The sequence below is a fragment of the Penicillium arizonense genome (assembly GCF_001773325.1).
Source record: "Penicillium arizonense strain CBS 141311 chromosome Unknown PENARI_contig001, whole genome shotgun sequence".
Taxonomy (NCBI): Eukaryota; Fungi; Ascomycota; class Eurotiomycetes; order Eurotiales; family Aspergillaceae; genus Penicillium; species Penicillium arizonense.
Genome location: NW_019173278.1, coordinates 1,292,663 through 1,314,552, shown reverse-complemented (window position 1 = coordinate 1,314,552; position 21,890 = coordinate 1,292,663). Strand labels below are relative to the sequence as shown.

Genomic DNA, 21,890 nt, shown 5'->3' with positions numbered 1-21,890 from the left:
CGAGGCCACAGATTGTGAAACAGGAGATGAAACTCCACGCAGGGGAAAGTGTGGAGCTGCAGCGGCTGGAAGAGGTAGATGGTTGGATATAGTCTTGGTTGTAAATGTATATCAAGAGGCTTGAATCCGAGGATGTTTCTTGGGGATGAGAAGATTCACATTTCCAACTGTCGACGGCTGCAGATTTTATAGATTCATCCGGTCGAAAAAAAGAGGGGTGCTTAGAGCGAGATAGATGCACCGGTCTGCCTGGTATACTCCGCTTTGAGCGATATCACAGCTGGCACCCGGGATGCCTTGTGAGGCAGGATGTGAACTGTAGTCTGGAGGTGTTAACTATAGGCTCAGAGAGCACCAAAATCGACCTCAGTACCGCCGAGGAGCGCTGTACCGCATTGGAACATGGGAAACTCCAGCAAAGACTCGACGAGGGCCTATATTTAAGCGCTGCGGATCCGATAGTCTAAGTGTTGATATCCAGCGCGGTTCCGCCCCCATCCTACACCCCGGAAGGGGCTCAGACTCTGCATTGTGAAAAGAAATTGAAGTATTTCTATGACTTCAGACCCACCGCGACGGGTCAGAAAAGAAAACAATTAATCTTTCTCTCCACTAAATCAAATTGAACAAGAAAACCGGGGTGGGTTGTAGGGGGTCCATGTGGGCGATCCCGCTCTGGGCGCAAAAGAGACAAAGCGTAGCGCTTAACGTAGTTAGATTCCGTAGTGATTTGAGATTGCATTTGGCCCCCAAAAATTGATGGCCCCATAGCATGACAGTTTCTCTGATGTTCTGACGTTCTGCATGGCTGTCAGCCTTGCCTATCTCGCCTTAATGATATTTCGGCAGCCCGAGCAGCCCCAAGAGCAGCCCCCGGGATAGATGCAAATCAGTCACAGCCTTCATCTCGTGAAGACCATGGGAAGGGATTATGATCCTTCCAGGGCAGCGGGCGTTGTTCACGGGCGGCTCTCGACTGGTCAAAGATCAATCCATGTGTTCGAGGCTGAAAGCTCCGCGAGCCGCTTGGTGGCTTTGTCCACGGAGAATTCATGACCGCTGGTTACGCGCTCATGCAGACACCCGACGAATCCCCATTATTCCCGAAGGCGCAGAAGAACTTTCTTTGCGTGGTGCCAATGATGAAAACATTGGCAGATCGTCGGATCTGGCTTGGCTCCGAGCAAATCAGGGGCTTTTTCCCGTCTCCGTAGCATATCCCCACAGAGAGAGGTGTTCGGCGCATCCTACTGTAAGCGCCAGGCGTGTCTGGACCTTGGACTCATCATCACAATGTCAGCAATGTAACTGTTGGATAAATGATAGCTCCAGGTAAGATGCGTAGCTGTCAGACGCCAAGCTCGCTATGAGCATGCAGTCTAGGGTGTCGAAATTGCACAGGTCGTAATCGCCCCCAAACATTGAGGGCATGTACTGCAGTCTACAGGTCGTCAACCCCCGTCATGTGATCAATATCGAGAGTCTTTCCCACTGGGAAGTGGGCTTGGGGCCACAGGGGGCTAGTGACATCAAATCAGCCTGGGGTCACATCGTGCAACGGTGTGGCACAGATAGCCCCAAATCTTGGGGCCATTAATATTCATTTTCTAGGCCTATCTAGACAATCCCCGAAATAGCAAATGAACATCTTGGAAAAAAAAATATGGATATCAAACCCCTGACCAGAAGACTAGAAAGGCGGATCTCCCGTGCATTCCATCCATTTACAAGCCACTGGGGGCTATTGCTATGCTTCAGAAATAACGGCTTTACTGAGGTATATCTCAAGGGGCGGTAATAGGTGTGGCAAATCATCGTTAATGAGAGGTGTTGGCACGGCGCTCGTCGGTTTCCTCGTCCTCATCTCCCGAGAATCCGTCTAGGCTGTCCTCATGACGGTGACCCTTGCCGTGACCATTCTGGTCCAGCGTATCGTCAGCGGCAACGGAGATCCCCCGCGGGCCCCATCGATTGTGATTTGAGTGACTGTCCACTCCTTCCTCCTCATCTTGAAGATGTTGCTCTTCGTCTGCAGATTGTCGCGATGCCCGGAAGTTCACTACTCGGTTCACCAGCCAGCTGTTTCCATAATCCTCGGAGTCAACAACGCCGCCATTTCGGAGCTTGACGCGCTGGCGCGAATAGTACACCCAGGCGAAGTCCACATAAAAGGCGGTCTGCACAACGCCAAACACGACCGAGATCCAATCATCAAAGCGGCGCTCCGTAGCCACACGCACGATCCAATTGAGGATGTAGAAGGCTCGGTACGAGCCCAGAGTGAGGAGGTAATATGAGTCGATCACCGTTGGGACAGTGGTCTGGCGGAGTAGAAGAAGCTGCGGCAATACACACACGGATTCCAGGATGATGGAGAAAGCCCAGCAAGTCTATCGGCTAGATTTAGTGAATGTTCGTATTTTTGATTGGGAGCGTTCTTTCAACCTACCTCCATGAACCAGTTTCGAGGGTACCCGTCTCTTTCGAGAATCAGGATCGCGATGGGTGCCATTACAAAGGACCCAAGTGTGGACCACATGCCAAGCTTCCAGGCTCTCTCCCTCTCTCGTGTACGTGGGTAGACCTTGAATATCAAGAAGATCAGGTAGAAAGACGAAATCAGGTAGAAAAGCTTGAAGGAAACATTATAAGCAGTGTGCCATGTCCCAAACCCTGACCATGTATAGGATGAGAAAAGGTCGAGATAACGGAAAACAAAAACGATGCCATAGAGAAGTTGCGTGAGAAGTGAGACTCCTATAAGAAAAAATTGTGTCAGTGGTCTCTGTATGTTATCTCCAATTGGAGTCGAACAAGGGCGTACGGACCTTCGGCACTCTTATTCTTGTGGATTGCCCAGATCAGGACGCATACCGAGCCCAGATGGAACAAGTCACCGATGATACGAAATGCATTCCACGAACCCATGGTTTGGAGAGTGTAGATGAAAGATCACGTAGTGAAAGAGACGCGGGGGTGGGTGTGGACACCTGTCAGGCTACCACCATTGAGGTCGGTGCCAAGTATCTGGCTGGGAAGGTCGAAAGCTTTTGAGGGATCTGACCTAGATGATACCTATTCTCTGCGTATATATGGTCCAGAAAGCTTGATGAAGAGGTATAATCGAAAGCTGAAGGTCCTCGAGCTGGAGTCCTGGGGGAGTTCGTTATCGGCGATCCACATGAGCTTGGACCGCGCGTGCCTTCACGTGACATTTGACGTCAGGGCGTCGATCAACCGTTGCACCAGAAGCATGTCTATAGGAGCTTGGTGGGCTATTGTTCCTATTGCTTGGTTCTTGGCATGTGCTATTTATTAGCTTCAGGATATGTGGTCATAGTAAAAAAAGCCTCCGGAGCTCAACCGATATATATATTAATCAACTTAACTTGGCACGGGTTTGCTATTAAGAAGATTTATGACATGTTTCTTGATTTCACATACAGCGCAGACACTAAAAAAGCCACTGGAAAAGTACAGTTCGAAAAGACTGGCAAAGATGCGGGGGCGTTGAGGAACAAGTACTAGTTTACTTAGGGCACACGACTTCCATCCCCTAGCTATCTAGGTTGTTGAAAGTTAAATCGAGGCTCTTCCTAAGCTTCTAGAGTGATACCAACCAGCTAGGATTCCAGTTTAAATTGCGATATTGGCTATTTGCTCTTACGCGGTTCGAGGCCTAGATGCTCCAGGTGACGCAGGTGACGCGGTAAGATTCCCAATTTGGACGATCTTGCTGTAGGATTGACAATCTCGCATACATAGAGGTTTTGGCTCATTCTGCGAAAGCCTTCACCTGGCAATAAAGCGGTACAATCTAATAATCCAACGGGATAACATTGTTAGGCATTCAGGGAGTTTGATGAAATACAAACTGCTGGTTAACTGTACCTGTGCGCCTGATAATGAGAATAAGGTGTCCATTTGTCTCAAGCTAGATAGTTTCCTGGGATTGACTTGAGCGGGCCATAGTATCTGATAGCGTTAACTTCGAAACGGTCAACCCTTCTCTGTTTATGAAATTAGGCGATGCAAGTCATAGTTAACGTAGGTATGCTTGGCGCTGTCAGTCCGCATGGGAATAATGCCGCATCAAGCGCAATTTAGCACACCTGATCTTTTGCGTGCATAAAATCTAGTCAAATGGAGAGTTTGAATGATCGCAACTTGAAACCCTTTACCCTCTCAATTGGCGATCACAAGAAGATCAGCAGTCCTTATCAGCCTTGTCATAAGTAATGACAATTGCCACAGATTGGACATTGACCAGGGTGGTAATGTGTGTGACAAAAGCTATGCCGGTAAGTTGTTGAGAGGCTGGACCTCTAGAATATATACATGCCTTCATTCAACCCCGCGCCGTACGCAGGCAGAAAACTGCTGACAGGGACCTTCCCATTTTCAGAGCATGCATATACTAGACAAAGACTTTGCATGGGGTCAAGAGAGGGGAATAGGACTTGGTGGCTTCAGGCGAAACCGTGTGGCTGATCTAGCCCGCCAAGTCTCGGGTTGGACGGACACTTCTACTGAATATTGGCACTGCGGGATGAGCTCCCGGACCATTGGATGACTTTGCAATAATCAGGCCCTCGGGCGGTGTCGTTGACTCGCATTGGGCGTGTCCTGTCATCCTCGCACGGTGTTGTGAGATCTCGCCGGGTCACCGGATTCTGGGACAGGCCACTCGCGGGTCTCTTCGGCCCAAATGTCTCATGGAAGCTGCCGGACGTGCCCAGCTTTGCTTCTGCATCTTGTCGCCGGCCGAATTGGAGCACAGCACGAGCCATGATTTGTGACAGGCCCCCTGTCCGGGCATCGGTTCCTAGGCCAGGGAAGAACCTGTGGAATGCACCGGAGGGGTTGGAGGCGCATTTGAATCGACACTGACTTCTATTTAGATGCAGTATCTACAGTATATAATTGAACATAAAGGAGTAGATGTAAGATGTAGGAAGGTAAGAAGTAAGAACTAATAGCGGGGAGGTAAGAGGTTGAGGGGGTAACAGACCAATGTAGTCAATAATCAAGAGAAATGACAGTGATATTCTAAAAGAACAACTTACACATTCTAGAAAAGTAATCGAATAAACTATTCAACTATTCAACTGTTCAACTATTAAACGACTAAACTATTCAAATGGTGAATGTTGTGATATGAGGTGACTCCATCCCCGCTCTCTTCTGTGTCTGCCATTTCTCTCTCTTCTCCTCTTCTCTCTGTAACCTTGTCTCTCTCTCACTTGTCCTCTTTCTCCCTCTCTCTTCCTTTTCCCTGACCTGTCTCTCTTTCTCACTTAAGTCAACATTCTCTTCCTTCCAGCCTCATGTTCTCCCCGTATTCGGAAGAATTCGAGGTCCCCGAATCGACGCTTCGACCATGCGATTTTGACCTGTGAGCCCAACCTCTCTTGACTCTCTTTCCCCTCTATACACTCCGATCGGGGTCTGGAACTTTCCTATGTCGCGAGATACACCTTTCCTCTGTCGCTGTCACCCTTTGTCAATCTGGTTCTGCCTGGGGTGCGCCTGTGTCATCGTCTTTGGTGTAACGCTTTCCGACCAAGGCGCGCCAAGTACCAGATCCTGCTAACCCCCCCCCCCTACGCGGCCTTTTTGTATGTGCAGATGAATCGACACAGTGTGATTGAAAACTGCATGTGTCTTTCACCATGTCGTAAGTCCCTTCGTCTGTGATCTCCGTCCGGCCTCCAGCTGTGGGAGGGAGACTGGACTGGATTTGGCACTGGGTCGCGTTTTCGTCACATTTCTGCCTCACTACTCATGTATGATCGCTTCACTTTACTGACTCGTCGCTACCCCATCAGTTCTCCCCCGAACTCAAAGCGTATCAAGACCTCGGCCACCACCAGCGCTCCGCCTCACATGCTCGCTCAACAACAAATCCATCCTTTTCATCGTGTGCCGACCTTCGAAGGCATTCCCATCCCTACTGCGCCGATACCTACTCAACAATCGCACGGGACGTCGCGCAAGCGCCCACCTTCTCCCGCGACAGGATCGTCCATGATGGCTGCCCCCGTGAATCCGGCGGGCGGCGCGATCGAGGGCGACCCGAACGCTTTCCCCCAAGTCGAGTCCACGCCCAAGAAAAAGGGGCGGACGAATACTCCGTGGACTGCCGAGGAGGAGCAACGGCTTAAGACTATGCGCGACGCAGGCCGAAGCTGGTCCGAAATCGCAAAGGTGCGCGCGCGCGTCTTTTCTAATTGAAGCTATGGGTTACTGACCTTTTGTTTCTCGCCCATCGCAGACTTTCCCAACCCGTACCGAGGGAAGTGTCAAGAAACACTGGTACAAGGTACGCGACATAAGGTGTCCCTGATAATATGACGTGTTTCACTTACATTCCCTGCAGGACATGCACTACGCCGAATTCGCCGAAGATGAGGTATGATCCTGAGTTCTTTAATGTTCGCCGCATCACCCGCTGACGCCGCACAGTCTATGAAACTTCGGGAAGCCATCAAGGAGTATGAGGCAAACAAGTGGAAGGTAATCGGTCAGAAAGTCGGCAAGCCAGCCAAAGTGCGTATAGATGGGAATCCGATATTGCGCATTCAAACTGACCAACTTGCAGGCCTGCGAACAATATGCCAAAGAGCATTTCAAGAACGTCTGACCACTATGGCTCCTCTGATGAAGTGATGATCTCGTTTTCTTAGCATCTTTTTATGAAGTTGGCATTCTCTTCCGGATTCCCGTTCCAGAGCGATGCAAGTTACATCAATGGCCGGAGGCCACTGGTTTTACAAGGCAGATGGAGTTGGTGATCTGGATTTCTTTTTTTGATCTTGTTTTCAATCCGCGCAATGAACTATGAACATGCGCAATGCGTCGTTTTTGCGTCAAGGCGTTGCCCTTTTTTCTTTTTTAAGCGCTTGGGACCTTTTTGCGCTGTGTTCCTCAATACCATATGATTCCCCAGTAACTAGGAAATTGCAAGGCAAGAAATGGCCTAGACTTCTGCACGTACATGTAGATCAATGGAGGCGGAAAAGTAAACGCGGGCGATCTTTTTTTTTTCTTCCCCGCGGCCTTCGGCATTCGACCCGTCTTTCCCCAACTCCCCGTGAGTCACCTATCTTCTTCAATTGTGCGATTTTGAATTCCATTCGGTTTCAAGGTGAAATACATCTCCAATCTACTGAGATCGAGCCTGCTAACGCCTCCGGGATTCACAGTGACTCGAAGGTGACACAATCTCTTCCCCAAGACCACCACGGTTACCATGAAGACGAGTAGTGTGGCATTGTTCGAAGATCAAGGTATATAGATGCGCCATCTGCATGGAGACCGGTGTTCGACATATCGTCGTTCTGAGAATATACGGTTGAACTTGATCTGGATAATTCCAGCGAAAGGACTCATGCGCGCTTTTGCTCCCCTCAACAAACCAGCGATACTAACCTGTTTCGCAGCATGGCCTCAGAAATCCCCACCCTAGCGGTGCATTCCAATAAGGAAGACCCGACATACGAGTCTAAGAAATCCGGCGTCGTGAGCAAGGATGCAGAGACTTATGATGAGCCCTCTGCTAATCGCCACAACCCCGTCGGATCGCGATTGGGCTCGCTCCTCAGGTCGTTCGAGCAACAGCTCGTCGAGTATAACCTGGAAGCGCGAGGTATTGAGCGTGTTGCAGCGCATGAGCGCATGAAGCGAAACTCGTGGGTTTCGTATCTGCAGGCATTCCTACTCTGGGTTTCGATTAACCTTGCGCCCAATAACATTACACTCGGGATGCTGGGGCCTGCGGTGTATGGCCTCAATTTCCGAGACTCGGCGCTCTGTGCTGTGTTTGGTGCTCTTATCGGTTCCCTGGTCTCCTCTTGGATGGCGACATGGGGGCCTGCGTCGGGCATTCGGACTATGGTGCGTTTCACATATGGGACTGTCACATCAATTCGGAGAAAACTAATTGGTGATAGGCTTTTGGACGGTATTCAATGGGCTGGTGGCCTAGCAAGATCATTGTCTTGTTGAACCTGGTTCAGATGATTGGGTATTGTTTGATTGATTGCGTCGTGGGTGGTCAGATCTTGTCTGCCGTGTCCCCAGGGGGCATGTCGGTGGCCGTCGGTATGTATGCTGGGGAATTTTGATTAAGTTAGTTGTACTGACTGTGATAATACAGGCATTGTGATCATTGCAGTCATCAGTTGGGCAGTGGCGACATTTGGTATCCAAGTCTTCCATTTCTATGAAAGGTTCGTTTGGAACGTGATATTGACATTTCAAGTGAGTCACTAATAGGCATTCTACCAGATTTGCATTTGTGCCCCAAGTCATCGTAGTCTGCATCCTTTTCGGAGTCTCATCGACGAAATTCGACTTGTCAACCCCTCCCACAAACGAAGATACCCGGACTATGATAGGCAACAGGTAAGCCCAGAAGCCTAAAACCCAACATCCATACCTAAGTCTAACAATATAAACACCAGGCTATCCTTCTTCTCCATCTGCCTAAGCGCCGCGATCACCTACGCCCCTCTAGCAGCCGACTTCTTCGTCTACTACCCAGAAAACACCTCACGCCTGAAGATCTTCAGCCTAACCCTAGCAGGCCTCATCTTCTCCTTCACAATGGCCCTAGTCTGCGGCATAGGCCTCGCCACCGGTATCAACATCCACCCAGAGTACGCAACGGCCTACGATAAAGGCCAAGGCGCCCTAATCGTGGAAGGATTCGGTCCCCTCCACGGCTTCGGCAAGTTCTGCTCCGTCATCTGCGCCCTAGGCCTGATCGCCAACACCGTCGCGCCCACCTACTCCGCCGGCATCGATTTCCAGATCCTCGGCCGCTATGCCGAGATGGTTCCGCGCGTGATCTGGAACACCATCGCTGTCATTATCTATGTTGTCTGCGCTCTTGTTGGCCGCAGTCACCTCTCTGAAATCTTTACTAACTTCTTGGCTTTGATGGGATACTGGGTTGCGATTTGGATTGCTATCATCCTCGAAGAGCGCTTTATCTTCCGTCTTCGGACGGGATATAACTGGGCTATTTGGCGGGATCCGTCCAAGCTGCCTATTGGTGTGGCTGCTTTTATTGCCTTTGTTGTTGGTTGGGTTGGGGCTGTCTTGTGTATGGCTCAGGTTTGGTACATTGGACCCATTGCCAAGTTGGTGGGCGCTTATGGTGCTGATGTGAGTGATATCACGTCTATCGGTTGAGTTTCCATTTCTTTCCTTGGTTCTGATGCTAACCCTCTCGCTTATCAGATGGGAACTTATGTTGGCTTCTTTTGGGCTGCCCTTGTCTACCCGCCTCTGCGGTACATCGAACTCCACTTCATAGGCCGTTGATATTGCCATGGAGGAGACATGGTAAACCTATTGAAACTCTTCTGGTATATATGGGAGCTTCGTTTGATAATTATGCATTGTGTATTGATTGTTATTTACGCATTTCTGCCTATTTAGCATTTTGATAGAATATTCAGACTATACAAAGGTGATGTTGGTGTTTGATTAATAGAAACCTATGTGCTAGATTGAAACGAATGAGCATAGAATAATTGGAATGCTTTCTATAACCATAGTGCCTTGGGCTACCATCCCACAATCGTTTCCTGTGATATGATTATCCCGTTGCAACGTTGTCAGTTGTCTAAACAAGAACACGAAAGACCCCACCTCATACTTCATCTACAAACAAAATACCACCCATCCGAGATCGAGGATGCATATAAAAAGTAATAAAACCCCACAATACTCTCATTTTCATCCACTAGAGCACTATTCTACAAAAGAGACAGACAAGTCACGGAGACAGAACAGGGAGAGACACGCAATAATGTTGACACTGTATTGGAATTCCCATGCCAGAACCAAAAGGGTAGATCGTAGACCCCACGCAAGCAAATAGCGGTATTAAACATTTACCGGTACCAGTACTCAGGCTTGACGTAGTCGGCGAAGGTCTTGGGCTCGACGTGAGGGGGGTGGTGGTGACCGTGGTCGTGGTCGTCTAATGAACGGAAAGTTAGCATGCTGATTCATATAGACAAATAGCAAGTCCAGAGGAAAACATACGGGAGTGGGGGTCCTCCTCGGGTCCGACGTAGTTCAGCTTGACGACGTTGCCGCACTCCATGCAGCGCTCGATGGGGCGCTCACGGGAAACCTGAGGTGGTTGATGTTAGTCTCGAGGGGTTGGAGATGCGGCCTGGTCGGCTCGGATTGGATAGGGCGGTCATACGGTCAGCCAGTTAACCTGGTGGGAGTCGACGGGGAAACCAGTGCAGCCGGCGTATTGCTCATCACCAGCACCGGAGACGATGATGGGATCCTCAAGTATGCCTGTATAAAGACGATTGTTTGATTAGCTTATGTCGATGACTTCCTTCGAATGTAAGATCATGCGATCCGCGGGAATTTCGTCATTCGAAAATTGCGATAGAATTGCGGAAGACATACCCTTGCGGGAGGCATCAAGGGGACGCATGTCAAAAATGTCAATGCCCTGCATCTTTCCGATGAGTTCCAGACGCTCGAGACCGGTGGACTGGTCGAGATCGGTGGGAATGGTACCGGGCTTGGCGCCCGGAGGGAGAAGGTCATCCTCAACCTTGATCTCTATATGCCAGCAAGAAATAGTAGTTAGTATTATGTTTTGGGAGTTTCAATTTGAGATATAATGGCAAGCTTGGGTCATCACTCGGAAAAAGTATCCATACGACCGACATCCGAGGTTCCACGACGTTCAATTGTACAAAGGAAGATGCACCGAGCGGTCGAATAGAGAATCCTCGAGCCAGCATGGGCCATTGGTTGTCATAAGATCAGGTTCAACACTCACCCTCGAAGGTCAGGATCTTGCCCTCCGGCTTAGGAGTCCACTTCTTCTCGTTGGCTGTAAATATTTCGCGTCAGTCAACGGTAGTTGAGCAATTCAGTGTATTTAGGTCGTTATAGCACGCAAAAAGTCAATTGGAAGCCAATTGCGTCGGGAAGCGCGGGGGTTGAAGCATGCTCGGATCATGCCATATGGGAGTCACGTACAGCGAACGATGGAGGAAGAGAAAGGGCGCTGGGCGAGGGTGAAAGCGCGGGCAGGCGAGCGCCTCGCAAGGGCGGAGGCTGTACGTTGGAGGAACATTGTCCTGGAGGAGATGGACTGGATGACGCGGGCGTTTGGGGCAGGAAAGAGGGAGTTTGGAGGTTTGAGGTTGGGCGAGTTTGAAGCCGCTTTGGCCCGAGCGCCTGTGATTGGTTGACTGACCTGTCCAATCGAACCACAGATAATGATGAGTCATCATAGCTGATTGGCGGAGCTTCACCTGGTGGGGCACAGAGACCAAAGACGCAGATTAGCCGTTTTGGGCCAGTTAGGGCTGCACGGGTAGGGCACGTTGGAAGTATAGCTGAAGTATAGACAAAAAGAACGTTATAACTCTAGAAACAGGCCCTTTACCATACAAATCCCCCATATATCATTGCAAATGCAACTCTTGCTCCTGCCCTTACATCTTTCGTTTCTTCCCTTGCGTCTTTCGCTTCTCTTTCATCTCTCGCTCCCGCTTTTGCACCTCTTCCTCCTGGTCCTGGTCCTTATCTTGTTCCATCTTTTGTAACTCCTTGGCCCTTTGCTCACACGCCGCTGCGTAGTTCTTCTGTTTAACCTTCTTCGCTATGATCTGCCATCGCTCTTTCTCATACTCCTCTATTGCCGCGATCAGCTTTTGGTCCTACCATCGCAATTAGCACTCAATTCGGAGAACTTTTCCATGAAGATACACACCAGTTCCACGTCCCATTGCGGCCCCTTTGCACTTGCTTCCTTGCAGTAATGTACTTGTAAGGTGCCTGGCGCTCGACCAGGGAAAAAGTCCGCAATCTGCCTCCAGGTCAACCCGTCGTCCTTGCTCCCCAGTCGATAGGGGTCCTTGCAATCATGTTTTAGCTGTCTCAAGATCTCGTCATCCTCCAGTGTGAACTTTTGCTTGAATTCGCATAGTGGCCGTGGGTCTGGCATCCCATTCATTCCTACCACACTTTTATGGTTTGTTGGTTTATTTGTTGCTTGGGATTCATTCTCCTGCTCATCCTGTACCCCTGAGAGTCGTGGCATCGTGTGTTTGTGAGAACTTCCCATAGATGGCATATATTCATTGTCCCTAAACCGGTGGGAAGGTTCGGGATTGTCCTGTATCAATGGTGGTATTTGAGGTGATATCTCTGCCTGCAGGCTGTCCGACATACGAGGAGTATTCCATTGCACCCAATATTGATTGTCGTATTGAGCCTGATTTTTGGTGTCCTGGAATTGGGTCGGGTGTGGAAGCTGAAGCCCCGGGAAGCGTGTAGTGTCATTAACAGAGGTGAAATGAGGTAGTAGCGACGGCAAATGCGACGGATTCGCTTGATGGGGGTGAGTGTATTCGGTAGGCTGGTCATGTTGTTGCAGTTGATGTGAATTGTAGTAAACATTATCGGATGTATCTCCCACGGGAGCATTTTGATGATAGTCCATAAATCCGTTGTAGTATCCGGTATTGTTCGCAGGCATGTACCGAAAATGGCGGGATCTGCGGTCCCAACAAGTCCCTCTGCTGTAAGTTCTAGGACGAACGGCCAAGGGTATATTATATCACAGGGATCAATTCTAGGGAAATGAGATAGCAGCCAAGGCCTGCTGTCACATAAGATATTTGTGGAGAGCGGACGTGCCCCTGTGGATGTAATCAGAACAAAGGATAGAAACGACCTCTAGCTGCAATTGATTAAGTGCAGACAGGGTAGGTTTACTTTGAGAATGCCAAATTGCAGGACTTGCAGCCAGGGAGGTTGTTCAAGCGTAAGACATGATAGAGTAGAGAATGAGGGACTTGGATATTTAACTTCTAGAATCAAAAAATCAAAGCCGGACAAGGTATGTCTTTAAATTCAAACGACATCTTTTGGAAATCTCCAGCCTAACCAAGAGAGAGAATCCCAGGCGCACCGATGGCCAACTGGAGCGTGCGTTACCGGCTGATTTTCACCAATCTCCAGTGGACCAGACTGCAAGAAGGAACTGTCGCAGATGTTCAACAGCGGCAAAACTCCTCTGTGATAGACATCCATCAAGTTGCGTTTCATCAGTCGAAAGATTTCGACGGGAGTGATCTCTTTTCGCACAGACATCAATTCTTCGAGGGGTTCAAGGGACTTTGCTTGTGGAAGCGGCAGGACTGCCACAAGTTTTGTTTGCAAATCCAGGGGGCCAAACACGAAACAAGTTATGGACCAGGGTATGCTAGGGCCATGAACAGTCAGGAAAACTCGACATATGACGCCCGTCAGCCTTTAACCGGAGGCATGCGGAGGTATCAAGCAGCATCTCATTCGCTGATGTGATCTTCTAGACAAGCGCGCCGTATTGCCGGGAGCGAAGTGGACAATATGGCATCTGCTGATGGAATGGTATAGGTTAGTCGAGTAAGCGAAGAGAAGCCATTTGTCCAGTGCGCCGGGTTTCCTCGGAGCCAAGACTGCGCAAGTTCAGAGGTCAGAACAGAAGAGCAGGGGTTGAAACAATGGTGATCAGCCCGGCAAGACGAGATTTGCGTTTGGGCCTGAAATTTCCTCCAAGTTGGGAGAAGTGGGAAGGAAAGAGAAGAGGAAAAAGACAAGGGTTCAAAGCCAACAATGGGCAGTCCGGACCATACGTAAGATGTCATTGGAGGAAAGTGCCAGTTTGCGAGTCAGTCACATCAACTTGTTGCGCCACACCAAGCCCGTTTTTTTTGTCAAATCGCAGTGCAGAGCTAGGATTCGGATGGACTACCGAGTTCTTCTAGCTGCATGCGGGCCGTCATCTGTCAATAACTCTGACCCTTCTGATGCATGGAAGCGGGATAGAGAGGAGCTTATGCAGGCTGCGAATGGTGGGCGATTTCGATAGTCACGCAGGTGTACTTATTTCTTTGTTTGTCGGGTTTTGCACATGGCCCTCTCCCACGCGTTTTGGGCGAAGGAGAAGCCCAGCTTAGATGTTGGGCTGAGTGGCTCAGCGCATATTGTTCCATGACCAGGTGGGCGCCTGCTGTAGTAAGCCTCGATCACATCGCGGCAATCCTCGGAAGAACTCATAGTCATGATTGGGGATGTGTGGCTGCCCTGCCAACTAGTGGATCTATATGCATTGCAGAGCAAACTGCATCCTCGTATACATGGGAAAGAAATAAAATAGAAATGATTTCACTGATAAACAGGGAATGCAATTCGCCAATAACTCGTACTATACAAAAATCCACACATCTTGCTTTTCCTTTAGCCTGGGTTCTCGCTGCAATACATGAATTAAGGTTGTCGTGATACAAGCCAAATAAAAAATAAAAAAACAAGTGAAAATAGTAAGGAATACAGACACCCGGGAAATAGAAACAGAAACTTTGCAACGCCTGACCAGCTGCGTTTGTTTACGCAAAGTTGTCAGACCGATCCACCCAAATATCTTCCAACTCAGCGAAGTTCTGGAAGTGAAGAGGGCGGTGTTGGTCGTCGTAGAACTTGAGCGGGGTGTCAATCTTGACGTAAACAGGCCGCTTCTCCACGCTACCGAAGGAACTACCCATGAAGCTGTAGTTCCAAATATTGTCTTCGGGCACCAAGAAATAGCCGCGGATCTTGTCACTGAGTAACAGCTGACACTTCTCACCCATGTTGGTAGAGAAGCCCTGTGGCTGATCCGAGGTCGTGTCCTTGTTCTCAGCACCCCACTTGTAACCTTGAGGAGTCAGACCCCAAGCGGCAAGTGAGACGGACCCAGGAGTGAAGGAGACAGTCATGGTCACGGTCTTCTTATCCCAAGATGGATGCGCGTTCATGAGTCGGGCATGATGCGTGACATCCGCTGCAGACATGTACGGCGGCTCATTTCCTGAAACCGTGTGGATCACACCGAGCGGCTCCAAGTTCTGGAGGTAGTCATGTTGTGGCAGTTGGTGAGGGAGTTGGACGTCCCGGGTGTTACCAACTTGGGGAATCATGACAATGGTGCGAACCTCCTTGACCTGGTCGTTGTCCGGCGGAGAGCTACCGTAGATGTAACCCGTAACCTGCACCCGGAGATCGGCAATGGTGATGAATCGCTTGAGGACGTTCTTGGGCATGATGTAGGTGTAGCCCTCGTCGCGGATATCATCAGAAGAGACGTAGATGTTGTTAGACCGGGTCCGGAGGTTGGACGTCGCGATCGCACGAGTACGCCACTCAGTCTTGGATGCAAAGGATTGCTGCTCATACTGAGACGTAGTGGTGACAATAATGTCCTCGCCACGGGCGTTCTGGGTCTTGGTGGTCACGGCGGTGAGCTGCTTTTGCTCCTCCTGCTGCTTCTCGATCTCGGCCGCCTGCTGTCGCTGCAGGGAAGGCGCGCTAATCTCCATACCCAGAATAATATCACGGACTTCACTGCTGGTCAAGCTCTGCACGTTCACATTGTTCTTCCTACCGTAGTCGTTCAGGATCAAATCACGCAATTGCACTTCAACCTTGATCCAATCCTCATCGGAGAGAGAGGGCCAGATGTGGTGCTCCTGGGTGATGACTGTCTTGTCAGGGCGAAGAATGATCTTGGCTTTGTCGATGTTGACGTGGAGGGCTCGGAGAATGAGGATCAGACGAGAGAAGGCAGTGTACGGGGAGATGGATTTGAGCCACTCGTCATACAAGTTAAAGAGCACCATCTGAGGTTCGGTTGCACGGAGAATCATGTCCGCCAGCTTCTCAACCTTCATAGCAGCCTGGAAGGGCAGCTGAAGCTCGGAGGCACGGATGGAAATGTTGGGGAAGTCAAGCAGGTGAACCTCGAGAGGATCAAGAAGACCCTTACGGGTGACAATGAGCTGTTTCGGTTGCTCTTCGACGGGGAGAGACCGAATAAGAGCTGCCACTTCTTCGGCTGTCTTCCACTTGGCCAACTGGCCCAGACGCTTCTGGCCTGCCCAGACACTGGTGTGAATGATCTTCAAGAACAGTTGTCCAGTGCGAGGATTGAAAATGAAGATTGCACCGTTGATGGGCTTCGTAGTCAGGTTACCCTCGAAGGTCTTGTGAATCGTGACACGGTAGACATTAGTGTCGTCAATGAACAACTGAATCTGAGGACTGAAGAGTTCAGAGTAGTTCTGGGAATTGAGGAACTCCTGATTGCTCTCCGAGGCATAAAGTTGCAGACCCTTGCGTATACGTTCACGCAATACATACAGGGCCGGGTTGGCCTTCATGATCTTGGCCATAGCCTGCTGAATCAGAGTTTTGAGACCTGGGAAGTATTGTCCGTAGGCTGAGAAGAGGTTGTATGCAAGATCGATACCGATCATCAAACCAGTACTGGAAGGATAGATGCTCATGCTGTCAGAGGTGTAGTCAAGGTACTTGGCACGCACATATCGTTCAATGTCATGAGAATCATAGTCACCATATCTCAGCTGCACATCCAACCAGAACTTGTTGGTTGTAGTGGGTTCGTAAACATCCTTGGTGTCGAATACCAGGGAAGGCCGAGTAACGTTCCACTTATTGGTCGCGAAAAGGAGGATATCCGCACAAGAGCTGTTCATCTTGTAGGATTTACGCGGGTGGATAGTCTCCTTTTGAACGGCTTCGATACCAAGCTGCTCCAGTTCCTGGTCCAGGACCTGACACAGATCCATAACAACGGACTCGTGAATCTTTTGCCACAAATGGGCACGGAAGATCTGAATCAACGAAATCTTCAACGTTGGGATCTTACCGTGTAGGAAGATACCAGTAAGATCCAGTTGAACCTGGAAACCGACATACACGTTCGCGCGGTTGATAGTCGGAGACCACCACAGAGTAAAGCGGCGGTTCGGAATCTGGTTCAGACCAGACCTCTGGGCATTCGTGAGCTTTTTGAACTTCATGCTATTGAAAAGTTAGCTCAAATATCATTTAAACAGAGACGAAACTAATAAAAGCACTTACCTCTCTTCGAAACCACTGGCTCTCTCCCAAAAGAGACCCTCCCAGGACGGGAAAGCTGTCGCCTTGAATAGGGTGTGCTCCAAAATAGTTTCTACTCCGCCAAGCGCTTGGATGACGTCTGTACGGTAGGCGTTGAGATTCCAAAGTTTACCATCATGTCGCTGACTCGTCCACCAGAACGGATTGCTCTTCATCAGCTGGTACTGTTTGAACTCCGCACGGAGTCGGAAACCCTTGTCGAAGCTGAGGGTGCTTCGGTCCTTCTGGAAGAGGGTGTTGATACGGGGAAGACCACGATCCCAACTGTCTTCCAGATCCTCTAGGGTCAAGCGACGATTTTGCTGCTGAGCCTCCATTCGCTTTTGCGAGTACTCCATCCACACACGCTGGGAGTCAATGAATTCGGCCTCCCAGGGAATGATGTAGCGGAAGATATTTGGAATCAGGGTTTCTTCGTCGTGAGACATACCCGCTCGGAAGTGAGTAATGCCAGTATCCGTCTGTTTGGACCAGCGCTTGTCACTGGTGGGAATGAGGATGTGAGATCCCGAGATCATACCGAGACCCCCAAGCTCCTTGGGTGTGTAGAAGACCGCAGGGGGGAAACGAGACGGCATCTTGGAGTTGAGACCGATCTTGACACGAGTCTGGATCTTAGTCTCACATTTCACAATGGTGTCGAGAAGGTTGACGGTTGACACAGCAGCCTCACGATAGTATGTGAAGAGAGCAATCAGTGCAGTGTTCCACTTGTTGGCGATCTTGGTGAAAGTCGTCGAACCGGAGGACATGAGTATTTGTCGGATACGGTTGTTGAACTTCTGGATATCCTCTTCAGTGACCTGGAGGAAGGCATGCGCCGTACGCTCCTTGGTGGAGTTATCGACCAGAGACCAGACACTGTCCTTAACGGAGAACTCCTCATTCATGTTCCGAATCTTGGGAAGAATGCGGACTTCGAAACCGTTCATGGAGAACAGCAAGTTGGGGTTGTCCTTGCTGTACACGCTAGCGAATGTATCATCCCAGTCAATGGTAGTGATAGATCTCGGGAGACGATTCTTCATGTCCCAGAAGACAGCACGACCAAGGTTGACATCGTGACGCATCAAGCGCATACGACAATCGCGAGGCCAGCACTTCTTGTTCTTATAGCCAATGACGTTTTCGAAGTTAGGGTCCGGATTCTCGGTCAAGAAACGTTGAATCAAATCGCGCGAGTCATCGGCCTGGAATCTGAAGAAGACCCAAATCTTGTCGACGTAACGTGTGTAGAGACGGATGGGGTGTCTAGTCTCGGTGGCACGGTCCCTGAACTGCAAGAAGTCGTTGGGGCTTCCAGGAGGACCAGCCATTTCGCTGGCTCTCTGCAGACCAAGGAGCAACAAATCGATCATCAAACCGTAGTACTGGAACACGAAGCCCGAGAACTGAAGACCACGGATAAGACCATAACTGTTGGTGTGGTTCATATCCTTGTAGCTGAGTTGAACATTGTTCTTCGAGGTGATGTAGTCAGCCAAGTTGTGATCCATGATCAAACGGAGCAGTCGGTTCAACAAGGTGAGATCAATCTTTTCGTAGACCTTGGAAAGCTCGGTTTCGATCATGACGTTGGTCTCTCCCTCGGAAGTTTCCCACACATTGGACAGGTTGTTAATACCTTGGGTCCATTTGTAGGTCAGAAGAGGAGGAACTTCAGAGTCAGAGGGCTTGATCCAAGCAGGGAAGAGATGGCGCTGCTCAGCCTGGTACCAGAGATACTGGTCTAGGTAAGCATCGGTAATCTTTTCGATAGGCTCGATGTCGTAAACGGGGTTGATGTTGTTGTAGTTGTCATTCATGTCGATCTTGACCTCCTTGAAGGCTCTCTGTGTCAGAAGGAATCGCTTGATTCGTGCCAATGTGGTACCGGGAGAGTCATAGGCCTGCTCGATGAGGGCCAATTCCTCTCGTTGACTCTGATTCAATCTTCCCTTGACAGAATAAGACTCACGCAGCCGCTCGAGGGCAAGGATCAAAATTTTGGTGTCGTGCTTGTAGGAAACACTGGGGAAGGGAATCGGAGAGAACTTGCGAGACTCCAGCCAGTGAACCATTGTGGTGTAGATCGCAACGGCTTCCTCGGAGGAAACATAGGGACCATCCTTCAGATAGTTGTGCTGGCGCTCTTGCTCGGACTTGAGCCAGAGACGAGTAAGACGACCCAGGTTCTTTTTTGCAACGGTCTTGTCGACGGTTGCACCACGGCGAATTCTCTCTCGGTTGTAGTGGGCAACAGAAATCCACCAGTCCGCCTTGCTCTTGACGTATCGAAGGATGATGTTCTCAATGGGAGCAGGGAGACCAGGAACCTTCCAGGGGATGTTACTCTTCCAGCACCTCCAAGCCTCGGACAAATGTTGCAAGACAACGTTGACCTTATTCTGCTTGATACCCTCGGGCATCATGTCCATAAGATCGGCCATGACGGAGGCACGCAATTCCAGATCGAAGTGAGATTCCACACGCTGCTTGGTGACGGTCTTGGCGACGCCCTTGCTGTGACGACCCTCAAATTGACGAGAGAGCAAGTTGCCGAGCCAGCGCTCCAGCAAAGGAATAATACCACGCATGAAGAAGAGCCAGACTCTCCAGGCTGGGGCCCAGAAACCACAACCAGGTCCCTTACCGACAGGGCCAGAATTGAATCGGTAGTAGATCAAATGCTTCAGGTCCTTGCAGGAACGGATCTGGTGCATAAGCTTGTACTTGTAACGGTACATACCAGTGAGTTGACCCACATGGTTGAAGGCATATAGTATACCATCTGCAAGCTGGAAGGCATCGATGTTACCCAGGCGGTATTGGACCTGAGCGTCGACAATCAACTTGGTCAAGCGAAGAATCTCTCGCATCAAGTGGAAAGCGTTTCCGAAACGAGACTTCTTTCGCTCCTTGGTTGTCAAAGTCTTGACGGGCTTCAAGTTGAAGTTGTAATCAAGATGAAGATAAGTCAAATTCTTGCGGTGGATCAGCAAGTTAAGCATGTTGAAACCCTGGCGACAGACTTGCAAACCGGCCTCGACCCAGTCGATGGTTGTTTGCTGGAAAAACTTAGTCGTCTTCAGAGTCTTCATGAGGTTCTGTTTGCTCTGGGCCTTGGGTGTGCTCTTGTGTAGCTCATTCAAGACGTAGCTCTTGAGCAGCTTTTGGTAGGAGACCCGGACCTTCACGGGTTGACCCTGCGGGCAGTGCTCCAAGTACCATTGCTTGACCAGTGGCACATCCTGTGCACGAACCATTTTGCCGGACCGCTTATCGAATGGGTGAGGGGCCCACCACAGGGCGATGGCGGACGCGGTGTCCGGTGTGTAGAGTTCCTCGTCGTCAAAGAATGGCTCGACCTCACCTGGCAGCTCAAATTCGTCGTCTTCATTATTGCCGGGTCCGAAGATTTGATCTTCGTGGCTGACTGTAATATTTTTTGGTGCGACAGAGCGGGAAGAGATGGGGTTGATGACGGGGTCGAAGTAGAAAGCGGGGAGGTTAGGGTCTTCGGTGCGAACATAGACCACTTGGGGGTGAGAATACCAAGCGACCTTGACACTTCGGGGTAGGGTGTTATACAGGAAGGGGAAGGTGACTCGGTATTCGGTCCGAATGGGGGCACGGAAGATGATGCGATCAATGGCGTTAAACTCGCTGAAATCCTCGTCGTTAGGGTCAATGTCCTTGTAAAGAGGCTCAAAACGAGGACCACCAGGAATGGCGACGTTGAGGGCCTTGGCTGTGAAGAAGCTGTTAAGGTCGAACATGTGGTAGTAATTTTGGTCGACAACGTCACTTAAAATCTGGTGACTGAGACGATGAAGAGTCGCCATCTGGGGAAGAGAAAGGTTCCACTTCTTGTAGCTCGGGCCATTGACATGGGGTGTATCGAGGAGAGGGCGGTGGTCGTAGAACCATTCGTACACAGCCGCATCTTCTTCCTCGTCGAGCTCCATCTGAATGGGTTCCAGCGGCTCAACATCTTCAATATTTTCCGACCAAGAAAGAGGCGGTTCCTCGTCATCGAACGGAGGGAAGCGCATACGCTTGAAGTGTCGGCGATCGCTCTTCTCCCGACGCATGCACATCCACATCGTTGCCCACTGGGCGTGGAAGACAGGCTCGATGACACGCGGTGTCTCGTTGACCAGCGTCAGACATCCGTTGACGTGGTAGAGGACCTTGACTTCTCTTGCTGACTCCCAGGGCATTGGCATGTTCTCCAATAGCTTCAATACGGCATGAGGCATGAACTTGAGCGCGCCGAGGTAGCTACGCTTCTCGTTGGTGAATTTCTTCTGCGAGACATCACCGATATCTCGTACAATCTTTCGCAAATGCTCTGGAGGCATGTCCGCCTTTTGTGTTTCAACAAATCCTCCCTTGCGCTTCTCGCCGAATCGATTGCGTTGCGTGCGCAGCCATTCATTCTTCTTCTGCGCAAATTTTGCGACGGTCGGGTCGGCCGGCGGCTGATAGCCTGGCGGCGGCGGCGCCAGCGGCATGGAAGGAGCTGCACCCCATCCTGGGGGAGGAGGCGGAGGAGGTGGCAATGAAGCCATGATGGTAATTGATGGGGGGAAAGCCCACCCTCCCTCGTAGATGTTGCGTTGGTTTCAAGTCGCGTTAAGCCACGTCGGAGGTCATAGGTAGCGGGACTCTCAGCTGGGAAAGTAATTCCAACTGGAGGGGCAGACACTAATAAAGGTGGAAGGTAATAATTAAGATGAAAACGCGACAAAGATCGAGATCCACGATCCCCTACGCGATGTGACTATCTCTGCTCCTTTCTCCCGTTGAACTTTGAGGTGGCGGCTCCGATTGGCACTAGTCCGCATTAGGGTTAGCGCCACCTCGCCAAATCTGCGCTAGCGTCGGCTGAAGCAGAAACCCACACA

The 21,890-nt window shown here is 50.2% G+C and overlaps 6 protein-coding genes across 6 annotated transcripts; 2 read left to right on the top strand and 4 right to left on the bottom strand.

Moving 5' to 3' along the window:
* Positions 1–1,817: 1,817 nt before the first annotated feature.
* Positions 1,818–2,928, bottom strand: PENARI_c001G11796 (ER lumen protein-retaining receptor; the record flags this gene model as incomplete). Its single annotated transcript, XM_022627056.1, has 3 exons — positions 1,818–2,390; positions 2,450–2,757; positions 2,829–2,928. The coding sequence occupies 3 exons, from the start codon at positions 2,926–2,928 to the stop codon at positions 1,818–1,820; spliced, it is 981 nt and encodes a 326-aa protein (XP_022493599.1).
* A 2,856-nt stretch (positions 2,929–5,784) lies between these two features.
* PENARI_c001G08673 (SANT/Myb-like DNA-binding domain-containing protein) lies at positions 5,785–6,643 on the top strand (the record flags this gene model as incomplete). Its single annotated transcript, XM_022626812.1, has 5 exons — positions 5,785–6,207; positions 6,275–6,322; positions 6,380–6,412; positions 6,466–6,549; positions 6,602–6,643. 5 exons carry the CDS (start codon positions 5,785–5,787, stop codon positions 6,641–6,643), a joined length of 630 nt encoding a protein of 209 aa, XP_022493936.1.
* An 800-nt stretch (positions 6,644–7,443) lies between these two features.
* PENARI_c001G02505 (purine-cytosine permease family protein) lies at positions 7,444–9,330 on the top strand (the record flags this gene model as incomplete). Its single annotated transcript, XM_022626313.1, has 6 exons — positions 7,444–7,896; positions 7,953–8,103; positions 8,159–8,231; positions 8,290–8,406; positions 8,466–9,171; positions 9,247–9,330. The coding sequence occupies 6 exons, from the start codon at positions 7,444–7,446 to the stop codon at positions 9,328–9,330; spliced, it is 1,584 nt and encodes a 527-aa protein (XP_022493755.1).
* A 575-nt stretch (positions 9,331–9,905) lies between these two features.
* Positions 9,906–11,125, bottom strand: cox5b (cytochrome c oxidase subunit IV; the record flags this gene model as incomplete). The annotated part of the gene is made up of 6 exons (XM_022626496.1): positions 9,906–9,994; positions 10,060–10,150; positions 10,226–10,326; positions 10,444–10,602; positions 10,826–10,879; positions 11,029–11,125. 6 exons carry the CDS (start codon positions 11,123–11,125, stop codon positions 9,906–9,908), a joined length of 591 nt encoding a protein of 196 aa, XP_022493507.1.
* Positions 11,126–11,489: 364 nt separating this feature from the next.
* PENARI_c001G10504 (SANT/Myb-like DNA-binding domain-containing protein) lies at positions 11,490–12,097 on the bottom strand (the record flags this gene model as incomplete). The annotated part of the gene is made up of 2 exons (XM_022626953.1): positions 11,490–11,714; positions 11,768–12,097. The coding sequence occupies 2 exons, from the start codon at positions 12,095–12,097 to the stop codon at positions 11,490–11,492; spliced, it is 555 nt and encodes a 184-aa protein (XP_022493767.1).
* A 2,332-nt stretch (positions 12,098–14,429) lies between these two features.
* On the bottom strand, positions 14,430–21,554 carry prp8 (U4/U6-U5 snRNP complex subunit PRP8; the record flags this gene model as incomplete). The annotated part of the gene is made up of 2 exons (XM_022626933.1): positions 14,430–16,902; positions 16,963–21,554. The coding sequence occupies 2 exons, from the start codon at positions 21,552–21,554 to the stop codon at positions 14,430–14,432; spliced, it is 7,065 nt and encodes a 2,354-aa protein (XP_022493832.1).
* Positions 21,555–21,890: the final 336 nt, after the last annotated feature.